At 41.0% G+C, this 22678-nt stretch overlaps 1 protein-coding gene across 1 annotated transcript in view; it reads left to right on the top strand.

Moving 5' to 3' along the window:
* Positions 1 to 22678, top strand: part of SLC9C2 (solute carrier family 9 member C2 (putative)) — a 104635-nt gene that overhangs the window by 14608 nt on the left and 67349 nt on the right. The window contains exons 4-6 of the mRNA XM_063105912.1: positions 3122 to 3287; positions 16940 to 17056; positions 18256 to 18417. Of these exons, the coding sequence (XP_062961982.1) occupies positions 3122 to 3287; positions 16940 to 17056; positions 18256 to 18417 (445 nt within the window). The remainder of the gene's footprint in view (positions 1 to 3121; positions 3288 to 16939; positions 17057 to 18255; positions 18418 to 22678) is intronic.

Below are 22678 nucleotides of genomic sequence, written 5' to 3'. Positions count from 1 at the left end.
TTGTTTGTTGGTTCCTTAGGTTGTAGATAGTGTTTTTGTTAGCTTGTTTTCTCTTCATGAATGCCATTTTTATTGTACTAGCGGGTTTAGATTTTTCTTAGGTTTTTATGGCAGTGGTAGTTATTTTTCGGGAACCAAACCCAGTACTCCCTTGAGGATTTCTTGTAAGGGTGGTCTTGTGGTAGTGAACTCCCGCAGTTTTTGTTTGTCTGAGAAATATACTATTTGCCCCTCATTTCGGAAGGATAGCCTTGCAGGGTAGAGTATTCTTGGCTGGCAATCTTTGTCTTTTAGTATTTTGAAAATATCATCCCATTCCTTTCTAGCTTTTAGGGTTTGTGATGAGAAGTCTGATGTTAACCTGATTGGGGCTCCCTTATAGGTGATTTGACGCTTCTCTCTTGCAGCTTTTAAGATTCTCTCTTTGTCTCTGAGTTTTGCCAATTTGACTATGACATGTCTTGGAGAAGGCCTTTTTGGGTTGAATACGTTTGGAGATCGTTGAGCTTCCTGGATCTGAAGATTTGTGATTTTTCCTATACCTGGGAAGTTTTCTGCCACTATTTTGTTGAATATGTTTTCAATGGAATCTCCATTTTCCTCCCCTTCTGGAATACCCATGACTCGGATATTTGAGCGCTTGAGGTTGTCTGATATCTCTCTCAGATTTTCTTCCATGTCCTTGATTCTTTTTTCTTTCTTTTTGTCTGCTTGTGTTATTTCAAACAGCCCATCTTCAAGTTCAGAGGTTCTCTCTTCAACTTCGACAAGCCTGCTGGTTAAACTCTCCGTTGTGTTTTTTATTTCGCTGAATAATTTCTTCAGTTCAGCAAGTTCTGCTACATTTTTTTTCAGGACATTGATTTCCTTGTATATTTCCTCTTTCAGATCCTGTATACTTTTCCTCATTTCATCATGATGTCTAGCTGAGTTTTCTTGTATCTCATTCAGTTTCCTTAGAATTATCACTCGAAATTCCTTGTCAGTTATTTCAAGGGCTTCTTGTTCTATAGGATCTAGAGTATGAGATTTATTAACTTTTGGTGGTGTACTTTCTTGATTTTTTGTATTTCTGGTGTCTTTTTTTTGGTGTTTATTCATTGTGGCAGGGGGTTTCACAGTCCACCGGTTTGAGACTAATGACTAACTAGGATGTTGCTGTGGTTGCTAATTTGGAATGGCTCCCGCCGTGACTGCTCAGTTGGCCTCTAGTGTCTTGTGTGTGTGGTTGCCTCGGGTCTTGGGCTTCTCCGGGGATCCACCTTTCTGGTCAGCTTGTACTCTGCTGGGCTGGTGGATCACGTACCACAGGGTGTGTGATCTCTGTTGAGCTTTCACTTTCTGTACAGGACTTCTCCCCGTTCCGTGTGCTCTGGCCCAGGCTGTTAGATCGTGCAGTGGCGACCCCACCGGGTGTGTGGTTTCTGTCGAGTCTCCCCCCTCTGTGCACACTGTGCTGGGCTGGGGCGTGTCTTCTGCACCCCTCGTCTATCAGCTGGGCCTTCAAGACCCTGCTCAGCACCGCCTCGCCCAGGAAGTCTATCAGGTTTCTGCTAGGCACAGACAACCGGTCTCTCTGGGTGCCTTTGTAGCACTGTGTAGAACTTCCTCGGGTCTTGTTCACCTTTGTATCCCCCCGGTATAAACCGAGTCTAGTGCCTGCCTGCAGCCTGCTCTCCGGCAGGTTCAAGCGGACCTGGGAACTCTCCTACCACACTATTCCCAACCAGAAATTCGTTAGGCTTTTTTCCAAACTGGTGGTCGCAGAGATGTTATCTGCCTCCCAGTAACAGGAAGTTTACCGGGGCCGGAGTCCAGGGTGTGGTGGAGTGACAGTCGGCCCGCCCGTACTTTCTAGCCCTCCCAACACTGGTCGGGACGCCCCACACCCCCAGCCCCGCCAGAGAACCGCGGAGGGAGTGGGAGAGGAGGCCGGCCCGCAGGGTCCGGAAAGCCCCGCGCCAGGCCAAGCAAATGGGCTCAGTGATGGCCGATCAGGGCGGAGCTGCCCGCACCTGGGAAAATGGAGGCAGCACCGGGGCAGTGAGTGGCCTGGTGGTGCAGGCGGGAGCCGCGTGGGCCAGGGATCACTCACAGTGCTGTGCCAGGTCGGGCGCTCGCTCTGTCTCTGGTTTGTTGCCTTCCGTGTTCTCGGCGCTGCCGCCTCGGGCTGTTCAGTCGCGGCGCCGCTCGGGCGCTCCCAGGAATCTTCTTTAATGCCGGCCTGAAACCTCGAATCCTGAATAGGGCAGCTGGCCGCCTTCAGTGCGGCCCCAGCCTCCGGGATCCTGGCTGTATCCACAGCAGCCCTGGCGCCGTGTTCCCTGTTTCAAGACTCGCTTTTGCAGCTAAGAATCAGTTCTTTTCCTGCTCCACACTTCAAAGCTGTTGCCTGTAAATGAGGCAGCCTCTCCTGCCGGGGGCAAAGTGGCGTTGAGCCCCCACGACCAGCCAGCAGCAGCAGTCCTCCCTTAAGAGATGGCCAGAGGAAGGTCCACAAGTTTCCCGGCTGCCTGAGGCCCAGTGGCCACCTTTTCCACCTCAGCTACTCCGCGCCAGCCGCCGCAGCCGCCGCCATCTTGAAACCGAGTCTAATGATTTACTTTCAAATGAAGAATACATGATGTGTTTTATACAGAAGCAGGAGAAATTTGCATTCCATTTTAAGAATGTTTTGATATTGAGAACTGTTAAAGCAGAACAGCAACCAGAAAGATAGTAGAATTGGTCTTTTAAACAATAAAGTAGAATCTTGTTTGAAAGGGATGGTTCGTTTGAGGCAGATAGTTAAATTAGAATACCTTTTAAAGTTATCTTTCAGAGAAATTGCATAAAATACATAACCAAAAAAATGATTACATATTATAATGATGAATAAGCTGACTATCCTGATTTGATTATCATACGTTGTATACAGCTATTGATAATCAACTTTGTACCCCACAAACATGTACAACCAATTATGCTTCAAGAAAAAATAAAATTAATTGAGATATTCCATGTTTAAAAAATATAATGAAATAAAATACATAACTAAGATCTGATTCTTAGGACCTAAGTAAATGCAGTCATGCCATCTTTAGATGTTAAACCTAATACTGTGTTCTGAATTGGTTCACAGGTCTTGTTAATTGGATTAATTAGCTTTTTTACAGCATTACTCACAACTGGATACGTGGTTCTGAAATTCGTTGGAGAGTCGTGGGATTTCCAATCTGGCCTACTCTTTAGCATGATCCTTGGCATTACAGACCCTCTTCATTCTGTGAATTTACTGAAAACTATGGGTATGTCAGATTTATTTCTTTCTCTTATCTTGAAGATATGAGGCTATGTTATTTTATTTTATTTTTTGGTTACATTTTTCCTGCACAAATTGTGCCTCTAGCTGAGTAGGAATTTGTGCTCCTTTCCTTGGGGATGGAGCACTGATTAACTTTTTTTTGTTTTTTTTTTTTAAGTTTTATTTTGTCGATATACATTGTGGCTGATTATTGCTCCCCATCACCAAAACCTCCCTCCCTTCTCCCTCCCCCCTCCCCCCCAACAATGTCCTTTCTGTTTGCTTGTCGTATCAACTTCAAATAATTGTGGTTGTTATATCTTCTCCCCCCCCCCCGGTTTTGTGTGTGTGTGTGTGTGTGTGTGTGTGTGTGTGTGCGTGAGTGTGTGTGCATGTGTGTGAATTTATATATTAATTTTTAGCTCCCACCAATAAGTGAGAACATGTGGCATTTCTCTATCTGTGCCTGACTTGTTTCACTTAATATAATTCTCTCAAGGTCCATCCATGTTGTTGCAAATGGCAGTATTTCATTCGTTTTTATAGCTGAGTAGTATTCCATTGTGTAGATGTACCACATTTTCCGTATCCACTCATCTGATGATGGGCATTTGGGCTGGTTCCAACTCTTGGCTATTGTAAAGAGTGCTGCGATGAACATTGGGGAACAGGTATACCTTCGACTTGATGATTTCCATTCCTCTGGGTATATTCCCAGCAGTGGGATAGCTGGGTCGTATGGTAGATCTATCTGCAATTGTTTGAGGAACCTCCATACCATTTTCCATAGAGGCTGCACCATTTTGCAGTCCCACCAACAATGTATGAGAGTTCCTATTTCTCCGCAACCTCGCCAGTATTTATCGTTCAGAGTCTTTTGGATTTTAGCCATCCTAACTGGGGTTAGATGGTATCTCAATGTGGTTTTGATTTGCATTTCCCGGATGCTGAGTGATGTTGAGCATTTTTTCATATGTCTGTTGGTCATTTGTATATCTTCCTTAGAGAAATGCCTTCTTAGCTCTTTTGCCCATTTTTTAATTGGGTTGCTTGTTTTCTTCTTGTCAAGTTGTTTGAGTTCCTTATATATTCTGGATATTAATCCTTTGTCAGATGTATATTTTGCAAATATTTTCTCCCACTCTGTTGGTTGTCTTTTAACTCTGTTAATTGTTTCTTTTGCTGTGCAGAAGCTTTTTAGTTTGATATAGTCCCATTTGTTTATTTGTCCTTTGGTTGCCCATGCTTTTGGGGTCGTATTCATGAAGTCTGTGTCCAGTCCTATTTCCTGAAGTGTTTCTCCTATGTTTTCTTTAAGAAGTTTTATTGTTTCAGGGTGTATATTTAAATCCTTAATCCATTTTGAGTTGATTTTAGTATATGGTGAGAGGTATGGATCTAGTTTCATTCTCCTGCATATGGATATCCAGTTCTCCCAGCACCATTTGCTGAAGAGGCAGTCCCTTCCCCAGTGAATAGGCTTGGTGCCTTTGTCAAAGATCAGCTGGCAGTAAGTGTGTGGGTTGATTTCTGGATTCTCTATTCTATTCCATTGGTCAGTGTGTCTGTTTTTATGCCAGTACCATACTGTTTTGGTTATTATAGCTTTGTAGTATAGCTTAAAGTCAGGTAGTGTTATGCCTCCGGCTTTATTTTTTTTGCTCAGCATTGCTTTGGCTATGCGTGGTCTTTTATTGTTCCATATAAATGTCTGGAGAGTTTTTTCCATTTCTGAGAAAAATGTCTTTGGAATTTTGATGGGGATTGCATTGAATTTGTATATCACTTTGGGTAGTATGGACATTTTCACTATGTTGATTCTTCCAATCCAAGAGCATGGGGTATCTTTCCATCTTCTTGTATCCTCTCTAATTTCTCTCAGCAGTGGTTTGTAGTTCTCATTATAGAGATTTTTCACCTCCTTGGTTAACTCAATTCCTAAGTATTTTGTTTTTTTGGTGGCTATTGTAAATGGGCAGGCTTTCTTGATTTCTCCTTCTGCATGTTCACTATTGGAGAAAAGAAATGCTACTGATTTTTGTGTGTTGATTTTGTATCCCGCTACTGTGCTGAAATCATTTATCAATTCCAACAGTTTTTTTGTAGAGGTTTTAGGCTGTTCGATATATAGGATCATGTCATCTGCAAACAGGGACAGTTTGACTTCATCTTTTCCAATCTGGATGCCCTTTATTTCCTTCTCTTCTCTGATTGCTCTGGCTAGTGCTTCCAACACTATGTTGAATAGGAGTGGTGAGAGTGGGCATCCTTGTCTAGTTCCTGTTCTTAAAGGAAAAGCTTTCAGCTTTTCCCCATTCAGGATGATATTGGCAGTGAATTTGGTATATATGGCTTTAATTATTTTGAGATATTTTCTCTGTATACCTAACTTATAGAGGGTCTTTGTCAAGAATGAGTGCTGAACTTTATCAAATGCTTTTTCAGCATCTATAGAGATGATCATATGGTCCTTGTGTTTGAGTTTATTAATATGGGGTATCACATTTATTGATTTGCGTATGTTGAACCAACCTTGCATCCCTGGGATGAATCCCACTTGATCGTGATGAATAATTTTTCTTATGTGTTGCTGTATTCTGTTTGCTAGTATTATAGTGAGGATTTTTGCATCTATATTCATCAAGGATATCGGCCTGTAGTTTTCTTTTTTGGTTATATCTTTACCTGGTTTTGGTATCAGGATGATGTTTGCTTCATAGAATGAGTTTGGGAGATTTGCGTCCGTTTCAATCTTTTGGAATAGTTTGTAAAGAATCGGTGTCAATTCCTGTTTGAATGTTTGGTAAAATTCTGCTGTGAATCCATCTGGTCCTGGGCTTTTCTTTGTTGGGAGCCTTCTGATAACAGCTTCAATCTCCTTTATTGTTATTGGTCTGTTCAGATTTTCTACGTCTTCACGGTTCAGTTTTGGGAGCTTGTGTGTGTCCAGAAATTTATCCATTTCCTCCAGATTTTCAAATTTGTTGGCGTATAGTTGTTTATAGTAGTCTCGAATGATTCCTTGTATTTCAGATGAATCAGTTGTAATATCACCTTTTTCATTTCTAATTTTTGTTATTTGAGTCTTCTCTCTTCTTTTTTTTGTTAGCCATGCTAATGGTTTGTCAATTTTATTTATCTTTTCAAAAAACCAACTTTTTGATTCGTTGATCTTTTGAATTGTTTTTTGGTTTTCAATTTCATTCAGTTCTGCTCTGATCTTAATGATTTCTTTCCGTCTGCTAACTTTAGGTTTGGATTGTTCTTGTTTTTCTAGTTCTTTAAGGTGAAGTGTTCGGTTGTTCACTTGCCATCTTTCCATTCTTCTGAAGTGAGCACTTAATGCAATAAATTTCCCCCTTAATACTGCTTTTGCAGTATCCCACAGGTTTTGGTATGATGTATCATTGTTTTCATTAGTTTCAATAAATTTTTTGATTTCCTGCTTGATTTCTTCTTGGACCCATATGTCATTAAGTAGAGTGCTGTTTTATTTCCATATGTGTGTATAGTTTCCAGAGTTTCGTTTGTTATTAATTTCTAGTTTTAATCCATTGGTCTGAGAAAATACATGGGATAATTCCAATTTTTTTGAATTTATTGAGACTTGATTTGTGACCTAATATGTGATCTATCCTGGAGAATGATCCATGTGCTGATGAGAAGAATGCATATTCTGAGGTTGTTGGATGGAATGTTCTGTAGATATCTGCCAATTCCAATTGGTCTAGAGTCTTGTTTAGATCTTGTGTTTCTCTACTGATTCTTTGCCTAGATGATCTGTCTAATATTGACAGTGGGGTGTTCAGGTCCCCTGCTATTATGGTATTAGTGTCTATTTCCTTCTTTAGGTCTAATAGAGTTTGTTTTATAAATCTGGCTGCTCCAACATTGGGTGCGTACATATTTATGATTGTTATGTCTTCTTGATGGATCAGACCTTTTATCATTAAGTAGTGTCCCTCATTGTCTCTTTTTATGGTTTTTAGTTTAAAGTCTATTTTGTCAGATATAAGAATAGCTACTCCAGCTCGTTTTTCTTTTCTGTTTGCATGGTAAATCTTTTTCCATCCTTTCACTCTTAGTCTGTGTAAATCTTTATGGGTGAGGTGGGTCTCTTGTAGGCAGCATATAGTTGGGTCCTGCTTTTTGATCCAGTCAGCCAGTCTGTGTCTTTTGATTGGGGAATTTAAGCCTTTTACATTAAGAGTTGTTATTGAAAGGTGTTGATATATTCCTAGCATTTTATTGGTTGTTTGGTTGTCTTAGGTGTCTTTTGTTCCTTGCTTTCTGATTTACTGTTTGGTTTCTGTGTTTGTTGGTTCCTTAGGTTGTAGATAGTGTTTTTGTTTGCTTGTTTTCTCTTCATGGATGCCTTTTTTATTATACTGGTGGGTATTGATTTTTCTTAGGTTTTTATGGCAGTGGTAGTTATTTTTCAGGAACCAAACCCAGTACTCCCTTGAGAATTTCTTGTAAGGGTGGTCGTGTGGTAGTGAACTCCCGCAGTTTTTGTTTTGTCTGAGAAATATACTATTTGCCCTTCATTTTGGAAGGATAGCCTTGCAGGGTAGAGTATTCTTGGCTGGCAATCTTTGTCTTTTAGTATTTTGAAAATATCATCCCATTCCTTTCTAGCTTTTAGTGTTTGTGATGAGAAGTCTGATGTTAGCCTGATTGGGGCTCCCTTATAGGTGATTTGACGCTTCTGTCTTGCAGCTTTTAAGATTCTCTCTTTGTCTCTGAGTTTTGCCAATTTGACTATAACATGTCTTGGAGAAGGCCTTTTTGGGTTGAATACATTTGGAGATTGTTGAGCTTCCTGGATCTGAAGATCTGTGATTTTTCCTATACCTGGGAAGTTTTCTGCCACTATTTTGTTGAATATGTTTTCAATGCAATCTCCTTTTTCCTCCTCTTCTGGAATACCCATGACTCGTATATTTGAGCACTTAAGGTTGTCTGATATCTCTCTCAGATTTTCTTCAATGTCTTTGATTCTTTTTTCTTTCTTTTTTGTCTGCTTGTGTTATTTCAAATAGCCCATCTTCAAGTTCAGAGGTTCTCTCTTCAACTTTGACAAGCCTGCTGGTTAAACTCTCCGTTGTGTTTTTTATTTCGGTGAATAACTTCTTCAGTTCAGCAAGTTCTGCTACATTTTTTTTCAGGACTTTGATTTGCTTGTACATTTCCTCTTTCAGGTCCTGTATACTTTTCCTCGTTTCACCATGACGTCTAGCTGAGTTTTCTTGTATCTCATTCAGTTTCCTTAGAATTATCACTCGAAATTCCTTGTCAGTTATTTCAGTGGCTTCTTGTTCTATAGGATCTAGAGTTTGAAATTTATTAACTTTTGGTGGTGTACTTTCTTGATTTTTTGTATTTCTGGTATCTTTTTTTTGATGTTTATTCATTGTGGCAGGGGGTTTCACAGACCACCGGTTTGAGACTAATGACTAACTAGGATGTTGCTGTGGTTGCCAATTTGGTATGGCTCCCTCCATGACTGCTCAGTTGGCCTCTAGTGCCTTGTGTGTGTGGTTGACTTGGGTCTTGGGCTTCTCCGGGGAGCCACCTTTCTGGTCAGCTTGGACTCTGCTGGGCTGGTGGATCACGTACCACAGGGTGTGTGATCTCTGTTGAGCTTTCACTTCCTGTGCAGGACTTCTCCCTGTTCCGTGTGCTCTGGCCCAGGCTGTTGGATCGTGCAGTGGCGACCCCACCGGGTGTGTGGTTTCTGTCGAGTCTCCGCCTCCCAGGTCGCACGTCTCCCCACTCTGTGCTCACTGTGCTGGGCTGGGGCGTGTCTTCTGCGCCCCTCTTCTATCAGCTTGGCCTTCAAGACCCTGCTCGGCACCGCCTCACCCAGGAAGTCTACCAGGTTTCTGCTAGACACAGACGACCGGTCTCTCTGGGTGCCTTTGTAGCACTGTGTAGATCTTTCTCAGGTCTTGTTCACCTTTGTATCCCCCCAGCATAGACCGAATCTAGCGCCCACCTGCAGCCTGCTCTCCGGCAGGTTCAAGTGGATCTGGGAACTCTCCTACCACACTATTCCCAACCAGAAATTGGTTAGGCTTTTTTCTGAACTGGTGGCTGCAGAGATGGTATCTGCCTCCCAGTAACAGGAAGTTTACCGGGGGCCGGAGTCCAGGGTGTGGTGGAGTGATAGTCGGACCGCCCGTACTTCCTTGCCCTCCCGACACTGGCCGGGGACGCCCCCCGCCACCAGCCCCGCCTGAGAACCGCGGAGGGAGTGGGAGGGGAGGCCGGCCCGCAGGCTCCAGAAAGCCCCGCGCCTGGCCAAGCAAGTGGGAAGGCTCAGTGACGGCCGAGCCGGGCGGAGCTGCTAGCACCTGGGAAAATGGAGGCAGCCCCGGGGCGGTGAGTGGCCTGGTGGTGCAGGCGGGAGCCGGGTGGGTGTAATCCCCCCGAACAGAGCTGGGCCAGGGGTCACTCACAGGGTTGTGCCAGGTCGGGTGTTCACTCTCTGTCTCTGGTTTGTCGCCTTCCCTGTTCTCGGCCGCTGCCGCCTTGGGCTGTTCAGTTGCAGCGCGGCTCGGGGGCTCCCAGGAATCTTCTTTAATGCCGGCCTGAAACCTCAAATCCTGAATAGGGCAGCTGGCCTCCTTCAGCACGGCCCCGGCCTCCGGGATCCTGGCTGCATCCACAGCAGCCCTGGCGCCATGTTCCCTGTTTAGAGACTCGCTTTTGCAGCTAAGAAACAGTTCTTTTCCTGCTCCACACTTCAAAGCTGTTGCCTGTAAATGAGGCAGCCTCTCCTGACGAGGGCAAAGTGGCGGTCACCCCCCACGACCGGCCAGCAGCTGCGGTCCTCCCTTCTGAGATGGCAAGAGGAAGGTCCACAAGTTTCCTGGCTGCCTGAGGCCCAGTGGCTGCCTTTTCCACCTCAGCTACTCCGCGCCAACCGCCGCAGCCACCGCCGTCTTGAAACTCCCCGAGCACTGATTAACTTTAAGGAGACAGCGCAAGTAAGACAACCACTGAAGATCTGTGATCAATAACCTCAATTATAATCACTAACAATTTTTTCAGAAGAAAATGTAATCTTTCCAGAAGGTGATAAAAATTGGCATTCTTATTCCATTCCATAAATTCTAAGCCACAAAGTAGAGATTCAGAGTTGATGAGTTTGTTGATCAATACAGAGAAAAAAATGAAGACCCCTAATGAAACACTTCCAAGGCCTTGCCAACTCTTGTTAGAACTGCCTCCATTTTGCAGTAGCTAAGGTTGGGCAGGTGGTAGAGGTGGTTGCAGTTTAGTTCAAGAAAAGGGGTAATGAGCTAGTCTGGCACTCAAATATATTATTCAATAAAAACTATTCCCAAGACAGTTCGTGGTCCTGCACTACTCTGCATCTTATTTGGTAAGGTAAAAAGTGATTTTACTCTGAAATATCTCCTTATTGTCATGTTTCATTAACATAGCAGTAAAAACATGAAATGATTAGATGCCATGGTTTCTGGTTTCGAATCAGACATACTTTCCTAACCAGTTTTAACGTATCAGTTGAATTTAGTGACAATATATTACCTTATAATTGGAGTGAGAAACCTCCAACCTTTTCAGCAAGTGATATTCCTATTTTTTACACCTGTTTATACCTATGGTTGGGAAAACACAGGAGGGTTTTGTACACTTTCGATGTTCTAAATTGTTACAAAGTAGTTATACTTCTCAAAGACTGATCCTGTGCTCTTTTCTCTCCTTGTTCCCCTAAGTACATTTTTTTCTCTTTCCTTTAATTGTCTTTCTCTTTCAGCTGTTTATATTTGCCACTTGTTTTATTACCTCATTCTCTTCCCACCCCCTTTTCAGCAATCTCTTGACTGTAAATGGTTATAATAAACTATAAACATTATTTGTTGCAGTTTCAATATTCAAATTTTTTTTCTTTTTTTAAATGAGTACAGTAGAAAGTCATCTGTTTCTTTAAAACAAAAATAGTAAAGGCATTTGGCTAGACCTTAAATAATCAATAACACTCACGTGATACATGGGTTTTAGATCCATTTTTTTTCTAATAAGACAAATTTGACTTGTTTTTATGGGGAAAATCACTCTCGCTTATTTCTGGTGTTGGCAGGGCCCGCACGTAATTCCTTTGTGTGAATTAGATAAATGATCCTTTCCTCAAATAGTTTACTTCTATCTAATTGTCATAATACATCAGTTATTTAAACAGATATCAAACTATCCCTATTTGCAGAGGACATGATCCTGTACATAGAAAACCCTAAAGACTCCACCAAAAAATTACTAGAATTAATAAATGAATTCAGTAGAGTGACAGGATACAAAATCAATGCACAAAAATCAATAGCCTTTCTATACACCAATAATGAAATAGCTGAAAAAGAAATCAAGAAAGTAATCCCATTCACAGTAACTACCAAAAAATGAAATACCTAGGAATAAATTTAATCAAGCATGTGAAATATGAAAACTGTAAAACAGTGGTGAAAAAAATTGAAGAGGACACAAATAAATGGAAAATATACCATGTTCATGAGTTTGAAGAATTAACATCATCAAAATGTCCATTTTACCCAAAGCAATCTGTACACTAAACTCAATCCCTATCAAAGCACCAATGACATTCTTCACAGAAATAGAAAAAAAAAAATCTTAAAATTTATATGGAGCCACAAAAGACCATGTATCAGTAAAGCAATCTTGAACAAAAAGAACAAAGTTGGAGGCATCACACTTCCTGACTTCAAAATATGTTATGAATCTATAGTAACCAAAACAGCATGGTAGCAGCCTAAAAATAGAAAAATGGACCAATGGAACTGAATAGAGAGCCCAGAAACAAACCCGTGCAGTTACAGCAAAACTGATTTTTGACAAAGGTGCCAAGAATATATAGTGGGGAAAGGACAGCCTCTTCAATCAATGGTGCTGGGAAAACTGGATATCCACATGCAGAAGATTGAAATTAAACCTCTGTCTCTCACCATACACAAAATTCAACTCCAAACGGATTAAAGACCTAAATTTAAGACTTGAAACTGTGCAACTACTAGAAATGCTACACAAAATGTGAGTGGGCAGCACATTTTTGAAGAGGCCACAAAGGCAAAGGCAGCTAAAGCAAAAAATACACAAAAAAAGCTTCTGCACAGCAAGGGGCACTATCAGCAAAGTGAGGAGACAACCTACAAAATGGGAGAAAGTGTTTGCAAAGTACAGATCAGACAAGGGGCTAATATCTAGAATATATAAGGAACTCAAACAACTCAATAGCAAAAAAAGCAAACAACCCAATTAAAAAATAGGTAAAGGACCTGAAGAGATATTTCTCAAAAAAAGAAATACAATTGGCCAATGAGCACATGAAAAAATGCTCAAAATCACTAGTTATCAGGGAAATGCAAATTAAAACCACAATGAAGAATCATCTCATTCCAGTTATGATGACTATAATCAACAAAACAGAAAATAACCAATGCTGGTGAGGATGCGGAGAAAAGAGAACTCTCATACATTGTTGGGGGGAATGTAAATTGGTACAGCCATTGTGGAAAACAGTATGGAGATTCCTCAGAGAACCAAAAATAGATCTATCTTACAACCTAGTTATTCCCACTATTGGGTATATACCCAGAGGAAATGAAATCAATGTATCAAAAAGACACCTGCACTCCCATGTTCCTCATAATGTTATTCACAATACACAAGAGATGAAATCAAACTAAATGCCCATCAGCAGATGAATTGATTGAAATACTGTGGTATAGGGCCAGCCCGTGGCTCACTTGGGAGGGTGTGGTGCTGACAACACCAAGTCAAGGGTTATGATCCCCTTACTGGTCATCTTTTTTAAAAAAAACCCATAAATAAAAATAAATAAAAAACCTGTGGTATATATACACAATACAATGCTATTCAGCTATAAAAAGAAATGAAATCCTGGCATTTGCAGCAACGTGGATGGAAGTAGAAACCATCATGTTAAGGGAAGTAAGTCAGGCACAGAAAAACAAGTACAGCATGGTCTCACTCATATGTGGAATCTAAAAAAAGAAAAGAAAAGAAGAAAAGTGTTTCTCATAGAAGTAGAAAGTAGAATAATGGTTACCAGAGGCTGGGAGGGGAGGTGGGTGGGGAAGAGGAGAAGGGGTGGCCTAATGGTACAGAACTATGCTATCTGCCCTAAATGAATCATTGTGCATTGTATGCATGTATTGAAGCAACACACTGTACCCCACAAAATAAATACAAATAAAAATTTAAACAGCTGCTTTTAAAAAATATATAGCTGTGCAGACCTTTTTATATCAATTTGTAATTGTAATTGGCTGCATAATGTACCATCATGGGTCATATGTTCTTAAATTTGGGGATTATGCTCTTAAGTAAAAGAAGTCCAGGGCTAGTATGTATGTAGCTCTACAAACTCATCAGAGACACAAGGCTCCTCTATTTATATATTCCTGTGAGTGAGGTGGAGTAATAGGGACTGGATTTACCTTCCCGCCTGGAACAACTAAAAAACTGGACAAACGTATGAAAAAAACAATTCTCAGATATTGGACATCAGGCAGTGCAGGACAGTGGTCCCTGAGAGAGGGAAAAAAAGAGGGGTGTCCCCAATGGCTCTTGCCTCAGCTTTTTACCTTGAGAGAGTGTCTAGGTCTAGTGTGGTGAAGGGTAACTTAGGTGGAGCCTGGTGGTTTGCTTGAGTTGGGGAGACTCAGAGTTGGGAGTCCAGGAGGGCCAAGGCAACTAGAGTTCACGAGGCAAATTACTGCAGAGATAAAAGCTACACTGAAGGACGTCTTCAAGAGATCTGCAGAGGCACCCCCTTGAGTCTTTGGATTAATATTCCATAGTGCACCTGTGAAGAAAGTGCTCAAGGCTGGAGAAGGAAAATACTTGAAGAAGCAGAGAGAACAATTCCCTTCATGTTTCTTACAGCCTGAGTGGAAAACCTCACAGTTCATGGGACATCAGGCATAGGACTCAGAAGGTAATTGCCTTAGTAGTAGGAAGAATTAGCTTTTGTCTAAAGGCTGCTCTGGCGCTACCTAACAAAGCTTAAAAGCAAGACTTAAAAGGTTTAAGTTGTATCCAAGTAACTTAACTGCATTACAGAATGAAGCTCAAGAATATTTATAGGAATGCAAAAATATACAGGACATAATAAGGTAAAATATACAATTCTGTCATCCAATCAAAAATTACTAGGTATGCAAAGAAGCAGGAAAATATGACCCATGGAGAGTACAAAAATAATAAGCAGAAGCAGCCCTGGCAATGATGCAGATGATAGAATCAGTAGGCAAAAAAAATTAAAAGTTTTTTCATCTACTTTTGAAAAATTTTAAGACATATATTAAATTACATATGATTTTCAATAGTTTTTGTAAATAAGTTAGATATATATCACACTGAAGTATATTTGAGTTGAGAAATATTGAATCCAGTTTTGGCCCACACTTTTAAGAAGGGTGTACAGAAATGGGAAAAGAGAGAAAAGTGACAGACGAGACTAAACTTACTGAAAACAAGTCCAGTGAGAAGGAAGGAGCTTTTGCAATAGGGAAAAGCAAGGTTGAGTGATAACGACTGTCATTGTTAAGTTTAAGAAGCGTTTCTTTTAAAAAGTTATTTATTTCTTCTTTTTTTATATTCTAAGATGTTGCAGAGCAGTGGAGGGGGAAGAGGTAGAAGGGTAGGGAAATGAAGGTAGGGGTGAGAGGGCAGGGCTGGCCCATGGCTGGCTCCTTCACTGGCCTGGTTGTGGAGGGCGGCGCATATGGATGAGGCCCGTGGGCCACCCCCCAAGTCCTGCTCAGGAGCCCCGGGGGCTTCTGGTGGTGGCTCGGTTGTTGCTGGGCTATATTCGAACATTGAGGGTCTTGAGGCCCTTGTCCCCTGAACCCCTCCACCCTTACCTTAAAAGTTTTTATAGCCATATTCTATATGTTAAAAAAGTTAAAAGAAAGATTGAGTATGGGGTAAAACCTGCTCAGACTAGCTTATAAGAGCCAATTGTTAAATGACCAGGAATTTTACAATCCAGTTGTTAATTCATTGGTAGCTTGGAATTGGCTATAGTGGGATGTTTACACATGGAATTGGCAAACACTGCAAATCAGGCCTTTTTAAAAAAATTTTTGGAGAGCTTCTTTATTGGCACACTACCGGACATGGTAGATTAAAAAAAAAAAAGATCTAAATCAGACTTTAGAGATGAAAACTACAATGTCTGAGGTGAAAAATACTCTGGGTGGGATTAGACAATGCAGAAGAAAGGATTAGTGAACCTGAAGACATAGCACTAGAAATCACCCAAAATGAAGCACAGAGAGAAAAAGATTGGAAAAAATGAGCTGAGCATCAGTGAGCTGTAGGACAACCTCAAATGTCCCAACGTATGAGTCCCCAAAGGAGCAGAGAGAGAGAGAGGGAGGGACAAGAAATATCTGAAGAAATAATGAACGAAAAATTTCTAAATTTGATGAAAACTGAAGCCACAGATTCAAGGAGCTCAATAAAATCCACGCCCAAGAAATAGCACACCAAGGCACATAAAAATCAAATCCCTTAAAACCATTGATAAAGAGAAAATTTAAGAAGCGGCCAGAGAAAAAAAGACACATTACGTACAGAGGAGCAAAAATAGTAACCATCACAGAATTCTCTCCAGACACAATGCAAACCAAAAGATGGTGCAGCAACATTTTCAGGCTACTAAAAAAGAAAAATACGGTCAGCTTAGAATTCTGTACTAAGTGAAAATATCTTTCAAAAGCAAAAATGAAATAGACTTTCTTAAACATAACTCATACGAAAGCTGAAAGAATTTATCACCAGCAGACCTGCACTACCAAAAATGCTAAAGGAAGTCCTTTGGGCAGAAAGAAAATGACATAAAATGGAAATTTGGATGTGGAATTTGATCAACCCAAGCCCCTGGTAACCAGTAATCTATTTTTAGTCTTTATGTATTTGCCTATTCTGGACATTTCATGTAAATCAAACCATATGATATGTAGCTTTTGTGTCTGACTTCTTTCACTTAGAATAGTGTTTTCAAGCTTCATCTATGCTGTAACATGTTTCAGTAAGTATTTCCTCTCTGTGGAGGACTAATGTCCCTTTGTAGTAATATACCACACGTGTTTATCCACTAATCAGCTGATGGACATTGAGTTGTCTTCATTTTTTGGCAATAATGAATAACACTGTTATGAACATTCGTGTCCAAATCTTTGTGTGGACAGACATTTTCATTTCTCTTGGGTATACCTAGGGGTAGGGTTGCTGGGTCATATTTTGTTTCTAAAATGAGGTTCTCTTGGAGTCTGATTCATGTTTATTCAAGTGAAATTTGGTGTCCTGAGAAGTGTTTGTCTCCTGAAGTCTGAGCACGGTCAAGGCAATGGGCATATAAGGAGTGCTACTGCCACGTTCCTTTGCTGTTGGAAATACAGAAGGCACAACAGAGAAATTTGAAAATGGTGATTGTGATCGCCTTACAGACCCATCCCAGTCATGGATGCCTTCATGGATGCCTTCTTCTTTTTTGTATCCTGTTCCTTCTCTTCTCTTTCTGTTTCCTGTGCAAGAGCATAATTTTCATGTAGCACACCAAATTATATTTTCTATTTCCTTTTCCAGGCATTTCTAAAATGTATACTGATATCATTAGAGGAGAATCATTGATCTTTTCTGGCATCACAAGCATTATTTTTGGACTTTTTCGGAGCACCACAGTCCACATTTCTATGTTTAGGGGTAAGAGCTTTTTTTTTTTTGGTCTGTATATTTTTAAAAATCATTCTTATTGAAATTAAAATACATTCAAGATGTCTTAATTTTGCTGCTTTCCCTCTACTTTATTCTTGGACCATTTAAAATGATATATCAAATAACAAGAAAACAATTACTATCTATATATTTTCATGGGGGAAACATTAAGAGGGAAAGAATGTTAAAAAAAATTATCTCCCTCAATATACATAATCGCATGCATGCACACATATAAAAATTGTGTCAGCTGGCTCAGATTTACTTTTATCCTGGATGAATCTGGATCTCAATGAGTGGATGTTAAGAATTGGCTTGTCCTGGATTTGCATCTGGGGGTGAAAGCAGAATGGTTCAAGCAATACGGGAGAGTCAGGTCCTAGAAGTGACAATAGCCGGATTCATGTGGCTAAAGCCCACTGGGATATGGAGCATGTTGCCTTGCTAGGTTTCCAGATGTGGTACTAGTAGAGAAGAAAGGGGAAAAAAGTCATGGCATGAAGGGGGAAAAGGTGTCCTCCTGATATATTTTTGTGACAGTTGCAAGAGGAGGGAGCGGCTAAGGAGAGAGAAATATTGGTGGATAAAGAGGGGTTTGCAGTGCTTCTCAATGAGGATAGTATAGACATTTGGGTGGGACAATTTTTGTCATTTAGGACTTCATTATTTAGGACTACCCTGATAACTACCCACTTACAGCTACTAGTGCCCTGAGTTATAGTCACTAATGAAAATTTCCTCTTTTCATTTTGCAAATGCGCCCTGGGCTGGGGGCAGGAGTCACAAACTGACTGCAGGTTGGCAGGGACCCTGGCATGGTTTGCTTGGCCCTGCCATAGTTTGTAAAAAAATTTGAATTTGGATGTCTTTTGTTTGAATGTTCATTCTTTAGTTTGTCACAGGTTTTACACATTTATGTTCTCTGCCTGCCTCCTGAGGACATTCGAATCTTCTGTCCCTGGATAAGTAAACCTCAAGGTGCAGACTGTAAGGGAAAGATATCCTGAGAGAGTCTCTTTTGCCAGGCTTTCATGGGACACCTCCATCTGCCGAAGAATGAGGTCCCCAGTCAAAATCTCAAGAGTGAACCAAAGTGCACAGACCCAAATGCCATCAAGGAAAGAAACCAAAAATTATATCTCAACATTTTGTGTCTTATTTTCTATCTTTCTTTCTTTTTTTTTTAGAGTTAAATGTAGTCATGGGACTCTTCCTTGACATTTTTGGAAGTATAATATGTGGATATTGGTGTGCAAGAATCATTCAGTTTATATTGACTGACCTTTTTAGCAATACGCTGACTAATGTCATTCTCTGCTTTTCATTGGTGTACATGACTTTCTACATTGGTAAGACAGAAACAAATACAAAAAATGCTATCCTCAAAGTAAGCTTTATAAATATTTCCCCTGATCTTGAATCTAGTTATTTCTTCCCTGTAACTTCCCCCTTTTTGTTGGCCCCTCTGTGTGTCTTGTCATCTTACTGCCACCTCCAGCTCTTTTCTGGTCTCTCTTAACATCCTCTTTATTTCAACTCCCTGTCCCTTCCCCTTTGCACTGCTCTCTGTGGCTACTCTCTTATCGTTTCTGAGCTGTACTCTTTGACCTTATATGTAATCACTGGCAGCCCCCTGGGAGCAGAATCAACACTCAGCTCATTCCTGCCCTGACCCTGAGCAACCCATCTGTAAAACGAATAAGTTGGGAGAGATGCTTCTGAGGTCTTCTCCAGCCCAACAGCCTTTAATTCAATGGGCACCAAATTGAGGGGACTGTAAAAATGGCAGTCCTTACCTGAGGCTCAGAGGCGGGAAAGGAAAGGGAGAAATTGGTATATTTATGTCTGGAAGAGAAGCAGGCGAACAGAATAATTGCAGGAGTAAGAGTGCCCAGCACTGGTGGACCTTCAGCTAGTTTAGTCCAGTGAAATTGGGAATTAAAGTGTTTGCTAGACTGACCGAGGTAACCAGTCCTCCAGAGACATTGTAATATCGCCAAACTGTCAAATTCTGCTTTTGTTCTCATCATGGAAGTAAAGCAACTTCCGTCATGAAAGAACTCAGTTATCAAGAGGTTAATTACTCCTCTTTTCACCTCCACTTACCTAAAAGCTCTGCTTCTTCTACAGATACATCGCCACCTGTGGGTTGCTCACTGCCTTGAATCAGTAAAATTATAGAAAATATTCACTTAAGGCTCATTTTCTTCAACTTTCTTTATTTCTTTTCTCCTCTTAAGCTTTTATGGATGCCTTAAATGTCTGAAGAAAAAATTTTAATTTGATCTCTCTCTCTACGAGATTGTGAGTTCCTTAAGGTGGAAGCTGTCTTTTAGTCAAAACAATTTTTTGTTTTCTTTTCTATCTTCTCTTAGCCAAGCTCAGATCTTGCCATCTGCTGGATAGTAATTTAGCACATGTTGGTTTTATAAATTGATTCTAGTCTTTGAAGAGCTTTGGAGTTAGGCAGATTTGAGTTCGAATCCTAGCTCCATAATTTATTAGCTTGTTGACCTTGGAATATTACTTAACCTTTCTAAGCTTCAGTTTCTTCATCTATAAAGGTGGTTTCATAGCACCTAATTTATAGAGAGTATTGCAGCATTAATGAGATCACATGTGTTATATGATTTGCTCATGCTGGTGTGCTGGAGATAGCTCTTACTGGCTTGCGAGAGCCAGAGCTGATTATGGACACCTCTTCCCAACTCTGTGTTCAAGTGATGTTATGTTAGTAGGTTGAAACTGGCCATGGTGGGAGTCTTTACACCATGGAAATTGGAAAACACTGCAAATCAGATCTTTTTTTTTTTTTCCATTCCCAGAGAGCTGGTGTTAAACATTTACCAGTATGCCACTGGGCTCAAAATAGGGCAGTCAATAAGTGGTGGTTCTCTTTCCCTTTCTTTCTAAAACATGGAGATGCTTCCAATCAGTGCTTGACATCCTGCTAGACGGGATGTTTATGGGTGTGAATTGGGGGCAGGGGGCCAGGATGGGATTCCTTAGAGCCTTTAACATCCCCTCCACGTTAGAAGACTCCTGGTGCTGACATACAACATTTTAAGTTGGGGAGAGTTGTCATCTAGTTAAGTAGAATGGATTCCTTATGCTCATTCAGATATGCAACCAAAAAGCTAGATCAATTCAGCTCAATTCAATTCAAAAGTTCAGCAAAATGTATGAGTATTTAAGGATTATGAGGTCTGATAATTTTGTACCAAGCAGCAACGTAAAATATTTGCAGCTGATTTCTTTCTTTCTTTTTTTTTTTTTTTTTGGCCACTGGCTAGTATGGGGATCCAAACCCTTGACCTTGGTATTATCAGCACCATGCCCCATCAACTGAGCCAAACTGCCAGCCCTGCAGCTGATTTCTGTGAAGGCATTTAATTCACATAGCTGTAGAGTATAAGATCTTTAAATGATTGAGCTATTTGTGGTTTAATAGATTTTGGGAGGCAGAGAGTGTAGAGCACTGAGCCAAGACCTCGGTTCTAGTGTCAGCTCTACCTCCAACTAGCTATATTACTTCACACAAGTACTTTAGCTTCTCAGTTCCCTCAACCTGTAGAATGAGGAGATTGAGTTTGGCAGTGGTAGGGTGGTAAACTGGCTCTCTGGGGAGAAAAAAAGCCCTGATTTGCAGTGTTTGCCAATTTTTGTGGTATCAATACACCCACCATGGCTAATTTTAAAGATGGCTTTGATCAAAAGCTGGCTCACAAAATTACTGAAAATTTAACAATGAGCTTTCCTGAGCAGGTACAAGTCTCTAAGAATCAGCCCTAAGGAGATTGATGATTTTCCCTAGAAATTATTCCTCTGAGATTGTAGCTGCCAGCAGCAGAGAGGAAATATCTTAATCTAGGTTGCATTTGTCCAGGTAAGAGTTGCTGCAGGTTGTGAATCAGTGAGAGAGGGTAAGAATTTAGCATTAATCACTCAGGCTTAAATACATCCCAGAGTTGGGACTCTCGTGGGATAAAAATACTTCAACCAGTGATTCTTTGTAGCTTCAAGACAGCACTGTGCCCCTACTCAGGATAAACTTGCTAGATAGCCTCTTGTTATAGGCTGAATTGTGTACCCCTCAAATATGTTGAAATCCTAACCCCCAGTACCTGTGAATGTGACCTTATTTGGAAATAGTGTCTTTGCAGATGATCAAGTTAAAATGAGGTCATTAGGGTGGGCTCCAATTCACTATGACTGTGTCCTTCTAAAAAGGTGAAATTTAGAGACAGAGACACACACACATAGAGGGAAGATAGTGTGGAGACACAGGGAGAACGCCAGCTGCAAGTCAGGGACTGCCCGAGGCCACCACAAGCTAGGAGAGAGGCCTGGAGCAGATTCTCCTTTGTAGCCCTCCCTCAGAAGGAACCAACCCTGTGGACACCTTGATCTTGGATTTTGGGCCTCCAGAACAGTGAGACAATAACTGTCTGTTGTTTAAGCCAACCAGTTTGTGGTACTCTGTTATGGAAGCCCCAGGAAACCAATATACCCCCCTCCTCCATGACACCTTCCTCTGCTTCAGGAATTAAAAAACAACCTCAGGCAGTCCTGCACTCCTACACTTAATAAGTTCCTGACAGTCAAGTCAGAAACAGACACTGTTATAAGGAGAAGTTCAATTGCCAGAAATCTAAAAGCATAGGTAAAATTCTCATTTAGACATCCTCTCATTGTTACACTTCTGTCATATCCAATTTTGTTCTTTCCTTCACTAATGAACACACTGTCAACTGGCTTTAGTCCAGTTAAACAAAATCCCATTGAGTCTCCTATCAGGAGGACCTTTACTTTTTCCAAACCAGAGAGAGAGAGAGAGAGAGAGAGAGAGAGAGAGAAAGGGAGAGAGAGAGGAGAGAGAGAGAGAGAGAGAAAGGGAGAGAGAGAGAGGAGAGAGAGAGAGAGAAAGGGAGAGAGAGAAAGGGAGAGAGAGAGAGAGAAAGGGAGAGAGAGAGAGAGAGAGAGAGAGAGAAAGGGAGAGAGAGAGAGGAGAGAGAGAGAGAGAAAGGGAGAGAGAGAGGAGAGAGAGAGAGAGAAAGGGAGAGAGAGAGGAGAGAGAGAGAGAGAGAGAAAGGGAGAGAGGAGAGAGAGAGAGAGAGAGAGAGAGAAAGGGAGAGAGAGAGAGAGAGAAGGAGAGAGAGAGAGAGAGAGAGAGAGAAGAGAGAGAGAGAGAGAGAGAGAAAGGGAGAGAGAGAGAGAAAGGGAGAGAGAGAGAGAGAGAGAAAGGGGGGAGAGAGAGAGAGAGAGAAAGGGAGAGAGAGAGAGAGAGAGAAAGGGAGAGAGAGAGAGAGAGAGAGAAAGGGAGAGAGAGAAGGGGGGAGAGAGAGAGAGAGAGAGAGAGAGCACTGCATGTCCTCAACATCAGTTTTCTGTGATCATTTCTTCCCTTTGTGTCAGAAAAACTTTACAACTCCATTTTTAACTACTTGGGTTTATACTGATAAAAATTATTTTATTATATGTTCCATGACCTTTCCTCCACTTCTGGTACCTTTCAAATACATTTAATGTAATAGCATTTTTAATTTTTAAAAGACTTTGTTTTTCCAATTATAAAAGTAACGCATGTTATTTTAAAATTTTTGAAAAATT

This window comes from Cynocephalus volans, chromosome 8 (genome assembly GCF_027409185.1).
Source record: "Cynocephalus volans isolate mCynVol1 chromosome 8, mCynVol1.pri, whole genome shotgun sequence".
NCBI lineage: Eukaryota > Metazoa > Chordata > Mammalia > Dermoptera > Cynocephalidae > Cynocephalus > Cynocephalus volans.
The sequence above is the reverse complement of the archived record's forward strand: the minus strand, read 5'-3'. Positions and strand labels throughout refer to the sequence as shown.